Genomic DNA, 8196 nt, shown 5'->3' with positions numbered 1-8196 from the left:
TTTCACTTATAAAGTATTTCCAGGATTAGAAGTGTAATAACACTGTGTTCACAATCACAGACGAGCAAAGGAGATTGTGCTGAAGTTTGAAGGGAGACTAACCAGAACCCGAGGCTACCAAGCAGCCGGTGCCGAGGTAAGACTCTCGTTCATGCCTGCCTTCCCACCCTGCCTGTGTGCGCAGGCACGGGAAAATGCGCGTGCCCTCAGTGCGTCATTAACAGCTGCAGAGCAGTGTTGTTGTTGTCTCTAAGAGTCCTCAAGTCGGCTCGGATTCATAGCTACCCTGTATAGGGTTTCCAAGGAGCAGCTGGTAAATTTGAACCTCTAACCTTGAGATTCAAACTGACCTCGTGGTCCAGTGCGTATCCCATAGTGCCAAACCAGAACTCTTGCAGTGCGGTGGTAGGAGCTGGAAAGTTTGCATGTTCCAAAGCTTGGACTGTGGCCCCATATGCTGTCACTTTGTGTGACCCCAGCAAGTATCAATTAGCAGAAAAGGGATTTCTGGTCTTGGGAGAATAATCTAGCATCTATCGTGTCTGGGTTCTACCCACACATATAGGTTCAATTCACTGTATCACTTGTGATGAGAAAGTTACAGACATACCCCAGGGCTCATTCAGCAACACACATTATAAGGCTAAGGTTTTTGTAACTTGTCATTTTTACCCATTCAGTTACTGAAAGTTAAACTTTAGTATACATTGAAATTCTCTGTTAGAAAGATATTGTGATAATGTTCATAAGTGTTTGTTGTTGTTGCGAAGTGCTGTTGAGTCGTTCCGACAGGTGAGCTTGGATCACCCATCTTATGGTCCCAACCAGCGCATTAATCCTCAGTGCCACACCAGCACTGTTTAGAAGATTTTTAAAAAGAATTATTTCTCCTGTGAGCCCTACTCCTCAATATAGCATCAAATTTTTTAAAAAATTATATTTCAGTCTTTACATAAATATATCACTTTCACATCATAGCAGTTTGAATCCTAGTGTAGCACTGTAGAATAAGCACTGGACTGCTAATCACCAAATCGACGTTTGAAACCCACCAGCCACAACTCAGAAACTCTGTACAAGGTCTCTGTGAGTCAGAACTGACTCAATGGCAAATACCAAAAAGTAGTGTATGACGTGAAAACTATTGTGTCTTGCTTTTTATTTTACTTGACACCATAACGTAAGGGTTGGTCCATGTTGCTATATAATTTTTGTACATTTTCAATGACTATGTCATATTCCATCAGGTAAATATATATTAATTTAACTAATCATTCACCTGCTGAAGATGAACATTTAGATTGCCTCTCGTATTTCTTTATTATTAACAACATTACAAAGGCTTGCACACCTGCTATCTTTTTTAAATTCCTTGCTTTGGGTAAATGTCCATCAGGACTGTGATCCATGTTTTGATGCTTGATAAATATTAACAGATTATTTTTCAAAATTCATGTAATTTTTATTGAATGAAGGACCCGCTAGTTGGTTTTTTGGTGGCAGAGTATTCCAGAACAGTGTGATCACAATCCTCCTTCCACACCAGCGGAGTGGTTAAAGTGAACAAGCTGTGACCAGTAACCCTAAACTATCGGTATCTGGTCTTATAGCATAAGATGAATTGGGTTGACCAGAAGACCTCCTTCTGGAATACGAATCCCATCAGGAAATATTTGGGTGGCAATTGGTATGCAACTGTGAAGTCAGTTCCAACTCATAGGGACCCTGCATAGGGTTTCCGAGGCTGTAAATCTTTCCAGGAACAGAATGCCTCATCTTTCTCTCAAGGAATGGCTGGTCGTTGCGAACTGCCAACCTTGAGGTTAACAGCCCGACTGGTACCACTAGCTACCAGAGCTCATTGGTGGTCTTCTAGTCTTCTCAAATCAAAGTTGCTGATTGTCCTATAACCCAGCAAGGTTTAGGAAGAATGAAAACCTGAATGAAAGGTCTCTAGAGACAGATTTTAGACAAAAGTTGTTATCTTGTATTCCCCAGAAGTAAAATGAGTAAACTTACAACTGAAATTAATAAACTTCAGAAAGAAATACAAATGTACAATCAAGAGAATTTAGTATATTTGCCATGTAAACAGAGGCCTGAGACTTCAACTGTTGAAATCAAAGTGTTTCCAAGGACAACTAGTGGACTATGACATGTTGGTAGATAAACTGAGTGCCAAGATTGAGGCAGAAGAAGTAATGAATAAAAAGAAGCAAATTGAAAATATAAAAGAAGAACTTCAACAAGAAAAACAGGCAGTAGATGGCCTTATTAAAAATATGTCTCTTCAAAAAAATCAAGTGAAGTACACAGAGGTGAAAACTATGAAATAGAAATTGTTGCAAGAATTGGATATGAACACTTCAACAGCAACTAGATTTCCCGAACATGAAAAGAGAATACCTGAAGCTGAAACAACACATTCCCAATCCATTAGGAGGCTGTATTTCGGACTGAAAAGCTTTGAGTTGGCGATCAAATGATCAAATGGTTACAGAAGATAGAAGCATGGTATCTCCATTGGAAGCGAGGGAGAAATCACTTAAGCAGACTAAAGAATATAATCCAGAAATATCCATCATGGAGAGACATTTAACATACATAAAAGAAAAAAAAATCAGTTTAATGAAGAAATTGAATACTGGTGTGGCACTGTAGGATAAGCACTGGACTGCTAACCACAAAGTTGGCAATTCAAACCCACCAGCCACTCCTTGGGAACCCTATACAGGGTGACTATGTGTCTGAGCCAACTCGATGACACTTAACAAGAACAACAATGAAGAAATTAGGCAACTTGACCGGGATTTAGAGAACCATCACTGAGAAAGGAATCTGAAGTACAGGCTTTTAAAAAAAAAAAGGTGGGACAGGAAAATAGGGCCATTTATAGTGAGACTTTCGAGGAAGCTAAGAATCTAAAAGTTGAATGAGGAGCCCAACTAGAAGTCGGCATTGTTGCAGTTTTGGAACGTTGCAGTTAAAATAGGAATCATATGAAACAGATCCCTGCTGTCACCAATGAAGAAAATGCTGCAGGGCCAGCTCAGTTTTTAATCTACTGAAATGCAGAAGTCACAATATACAGGTGGGAGTCTGATTTCTGATAGTCAGCATCTGCAGTTGGATACACAGAAAATGGAGTTTCTGAAACTAAAATGACTAAAAAGCAACATTTTCTGAAAAGTAAAATGAAATAAATAACAAGTGATGTAGAGACATAATGATTGGCCTGCTTTAAAATCATCAGAGGAAGACAAGAATATGAGACTAAAACTAGAGATTATAGTGCAGTCAATTCATAAAATTCCTTTAAGAAAAATAATGGAAAGGTTAATATAAACTATGTTGTTCTCATGCCACCCAGTAAGTTCTGATTCATAGCGACCCTGTATAGGACTTCTGAGGAATGGTTGTTGAGTTTGGACTGTGGTTAGCAAGTGCTTATCCTACAGCACCACACCAGGACTCCAGATATAGATGGTAGAGGGTCACCTTGGAGTCTCCAGCCCCCAAATTTACCCTTAGGTCTCCAGTGCTATAAACTGCAAACACTGGTCTTATCTGAATATTGTATACACATCATAATAAACACAAACAGAAAACCTGTTAAGGGGCCCTCCAGTTTGGGAGTAAGAGAAGCAAAAATAGGCCGTGGAGGCTCCTCTGAGACAGCATGAAAAAAAAAAAAAAACAGAGAAAGCACTTTGCTGAAACAGTTCCAGAGCTATATATCTAATACAAAATGGGGGGCATCAGTTTTCCATGCCCAATGGTGGAGATATCTGACAGTGGAAGGAATAAATGGCAATTTCAGAATCAATTGGGTCTCACCCTGTGGCCCACAGCTTGTGTGGAGATCAGAGGGTGGGGCCACAGCTAGGCTGATACAGCATGAAAGCCACGGAGCAACTGGTGGAAAAAGAGGTGTGATGACTTTTTTTCACTTTTCTTTCCTCCTCTTCCCTGTTGCACCCTCTTTGGCTAGCCTGGGCATCTTCAGGTGGGTGGGAGTGCACCCCCAAAAGGGTCCAGCATTGTGCCCACAGGGTACAATTGTCCAATGGTGTAAAGCCCCAGTGGTCCCACAAGCTAATCCTGTGGCTGCATCTTATGACCTTTGACTCTGGGACTTAGCCCTAAAGTTGACTCTCTTCTGTAGACAGAAGCTTTTATTCCTGCCTTACCTAACTAGAGACAGCAGGTCTGGCCATACAGCCAAACCATATTTGCAGCTTGTAAAACACCAACATAAAAGGTAAGAGCCAACATCAACTACTATATACAAAGACACAGTCATTTTGAGAATTACACTGTGCATATGCAGATACCTAACTGACATTCAGAGATAAAAATTGTGAACAGTCTTTCTTCCATTCATTTCTCAGTATCTATCTGCACACCTCCACAGTGGTGACTAGAGGGGAGGGTTGACTGAGCAAGTGGACACCCCCACCCACTGCTGGAGTTTTCTACTGTGCATGAACACTGACCTGCACAGCAAAGGCTACTGGACAGTCTGCTATGGTTTTGTTTTTGTTTTTGTGTGCTGGTTTTTGTCTCTATTTTTATATTGTTTCTGGTTTTGGTCCTTTTGATCTCACTTTTTTCCTGGGGGTGGGAGCTTTCTCTCCCTACATTATCCAAGAGGAGACAGCAATCATGGCCATATAGCCAAGCTACAAGCATACCCCATAATATCCCACCATTCAGAAAGGAGCAATATCAGCTGCTGTGCACTACATAGATAGTCAACACCTGCTAAGATAGCTAGCAGTTGAGTAATAAGACACATGAAAGGGGAAGCCTATCTCCAGATCACATCCACCAGGAGACATTCAGTTAGCTTAACAATACAGCAACATACATTCATTTAAATCATTGAAAACACATCTAACTATTGAAAATGTCCAAGAAAAAAAACAACAAAATATCTCAGCACATGTCCAAAAACGGAAAAGAGTAACTGAGACAAATGAGCTGGAGGCAGATACGGACTTCCCCTTAGAAGAAGAGCAGGTTTTGGATCTGCCTGAGATGAAATTCAAAAGAATGATATGGAGATAAATCCAAATGCTTCTCAGAGGGGTGAAGGAAAATAAAGAATAAGTCAGGAAAGTGCTACAGGAGCAATCAAACAAGATAGATAAAGCACTGGAAACAATTCAAAACCTTCAAAAAGAGGTCCAAACAATTAATAATAAAATATCAGAAATGGACAATACACTGAAGGGGCAAAGGAATAGAACTGAAGAGATGGAAGCCAGAACTAGCGAGCTGGAAGACAAATCTCTTAATACTGCTAAGATAGAAGAGCAAGCAGAAAAAAGGATTAAAAATATCTAAAGAGAGTTTAAGATTTATGTTGGATAATATGAAGAGGAGTAACTTAAGAATTATTGCATTCTGAAACAGGAAGACTCACAGAAGTCCACAGAGGAGATAGTTGAGGAGTTCTGGAAGAAAATTTCCTTAACATCTTGAAGGATGAGAAGATAAGCATTCATGAAGCTGAACGAACCCCAGGAAAGACAGACCCCAAAAGGAAATCACCAAGACATATCATAACAAAGCTTTCCAAAATCAAAGACAAGGAGAGAATCCTAAAAGCAGCCAGGGAAAAGAGAAGTGTTACTTACAAAAGGCAAGTAAATCAGATTGAGCCTTGACCTCTCAGCAGAAACCATGCAGGCAAGAAGGCAATGGGGAGACATATATAAAAAAACCATAAAAGAAAAGAAAACTGACTACTAAGAATCATCTTCCCAGCAAAACTGTCAATCAAATACAATGGTGCAATCAAAACATTTCAAGATTAACAGAAGCTAAGAGACTTTGTCAAAGCCAACCCAGTGCTTCAAAACATCCTAAAGGGAGTTCTTTGGACTGAAAACCAACAAGAACAGACAACAGCCAGAGATTGACAGACATGGCAACACCACCCAGAACTCAGCCGGCAAATAGCAGAGTCCAGAACAGAACAAAACTACAACAATGAATTCAGAGGACCTGAGAGGTCAATCAAAGATCAAAATAATAACAGTGTCAAAAAGGGGAAAATATAGAAACAGAGATCCAGGTGGTGAGGAGGTCAGGTAGATTACAGGATACAACAGACTGTCTTAACTGGAGGGAAAAGTTAGTAGACTATAAGGTACCTCAAAGAATACATCATGAAAATGAAGATCCAAGTAGAACATGGAAACATTAAAACTAAGAAGAAACTGATAAGAAATAGCACAAAAAACAGGAACTCAGCGCACAAAAGCATGCACAACAAAGAAACGAACAGTATCACAAAAAGAAAACTAACATGATAGCAATTAATTCATACCTATTGATAATTACACTGAGTATCAATGGATTAAATGCACCAGTGAAGAGACAGAGAGTGGCAGAATGGATAAGAAAAGAAGACCCTTCTATATGCTACCTACAAGACACACATCTTACACACAAATACAAAAACAGACTAAAAGTTAAAGGACAGAAAAATATATATATACCAACCTACTTGCAATGAAAAATGAGCCTGAGTGGCAATACCAATCTCTGATAAAATAAACTTTAAGGCAAAAAACAGCATAAGAGATAAAGAAGGACACTATCTCATGATTAAAGGGTCAATTGAGCAAGACAACATAACCATAATAAAATCTATGCTCCCAATGAAAGAGCACCATGATATATAAAGCAAACCCTACTAGAATTGAAGAAAGAAATATACAATTGTCATGGGAGATTTTAATACGCCACTTTCGAAAATGGATAGAACAACAAGAAAGAAACTCAACAAAGGTACAGAGGAACTAAACACCACAATCAACCAACTTGACCTCATAGATGTGTACAGAGCATTCAACACAACAACAGCAGAACACACATTCTTTCCTAGTGTACGTGGAACATTCTCCAGAATTGACCATGTGTTAGGCCACAAAACAAGTCTCCATAAATTTACAAACATCAAAATGCTACCATGCATCTTTTCAGACAACAATGCTATGAAACTAGAAATCAACAATAGGAAGACCAAGGAAATAAAGTCAAATACATAGAAACTGAATAACACCCTGCTAAAAAGTGACTGGGTAGTAGAAGAAATTTAACGTGAACTCACAAAGTTCCTAGTAAACAAATGAGAATGAAAACACAACATATCAAAATCTTTGGAACACTGTGAAAACAGTGCTTAGAGGACAATTTATTGAAATAAATGCACACATCCCAAAAGAAGGAAGAACCCAAATTTCACATTAACACAGCATCTCCAACAATTAGAAACAAACCAACAATGGGAACCTACAGTCACACACAAAAAAAATAATAAAGATTAGAGCAGAAATAAATGAGATGGAAAACAGAAAAGCTATAGAAAGAATCAACAGGACAGATATAGACCGTGGAACAACTGAAAATACAGTTGCAAAAATCTGAGAGACGTTTTCAGTTTACAAATTTGGATTGGAAGAGGCAACACCAAGAGCAAAATAACTTTGTGATGAAAGAATTCATAGCGACCAAGAGTAAAGAGAGTGATTACTGGTTGGTGAAGGAAAACAGGAGCCAAAAGATTGCAGAATCCAATAAAACCACCCTGGGTGCTTTGCCTGCATGGGTGCAAGCTGACTGCAAGATCCTGGCTGCTGAACTTTGTTCAAGCTGACTAAAAAAATACTAACTTCCCCTTGAAAAGTTTTACTTAAGATTTCTGAGTGCTATTGTTGTTGGGTCTCTTTGAAGAGTGACATTTTACATAATAGGTTGTTGTTGTTAAGTGCCGTCGAGTCGATCACGACCCATAGCCACCCTGTATAGGGTTTCCAAATAGCAGCTGGTGAGCTTGAACCACTGACATTGCAGTTCAAATGACTTTGCAGTCTGAAGCATTAGCCCACAGCACCACCCCAGGACTCCTTTACATAATATAGTACTTTAATAAAATAGTTTCATAGAAAAAGATTTTTAACAGTTTTATTGCCATCCACAATCAAAGAGTTGTTCCTGTTGTTGTTAAGTGCTTTCAATTTGGTTCTGACCCGTAGTGACCTGTCGAGGGTTTCCAAGGAGCAGCTGGTGAGCTTGACCACCAAACTTGCAGTTCACACTGTCCTTGCAGTGCAGCGCATTAACCCACAGTGCCACACCATACAGCTCTCATAACATCTCCCCCATTGCAGCTATTATATATAT

The 8196-nt window shown here is 39.3% G+C and overlaps 1 protein-coding gene across 1 annotated transcript in view; it reads left to right on the top strand.

Annotated features, from left to right (window-relative positions):
* The window catches only part of TMC3 (transmembrane channel-like 3), a 69927-nt gene that overhangs the window by 5267 nt on the left and 56464 nt on the right, over window positions 1-8196 (top strand). The window contains exon 3 of the mRNA XM_006870946.1: window positions 61-136. Within this exon, the coding sequence (XP_006871008.1) occupies window positions 61-136 (76 nt within the window). The remainder of the gene's footprint in view (window positions 1-60; window positions 137-8196) is intronic.

This window comes from Chrysochloris asiatica, unplaced genomic scaffold (assembly GCF_000296735.1).
Source record: "Chrysochloris asiatica unplaced genomic scaffold, ChrAsi1.0 scaffold00156, whole genome shotgun sequence".
NCBI lineage: Eukaryota > Metazoa > Chordata > Mammalia > Afrosoricida > Chrysochloridae > Chrysochloris > Chrysochloris asiatica.
Note: the sequence above shows the minus strand (reverse complement) of the source record. Positions and strands in the feature narration are given on the sequence as shown.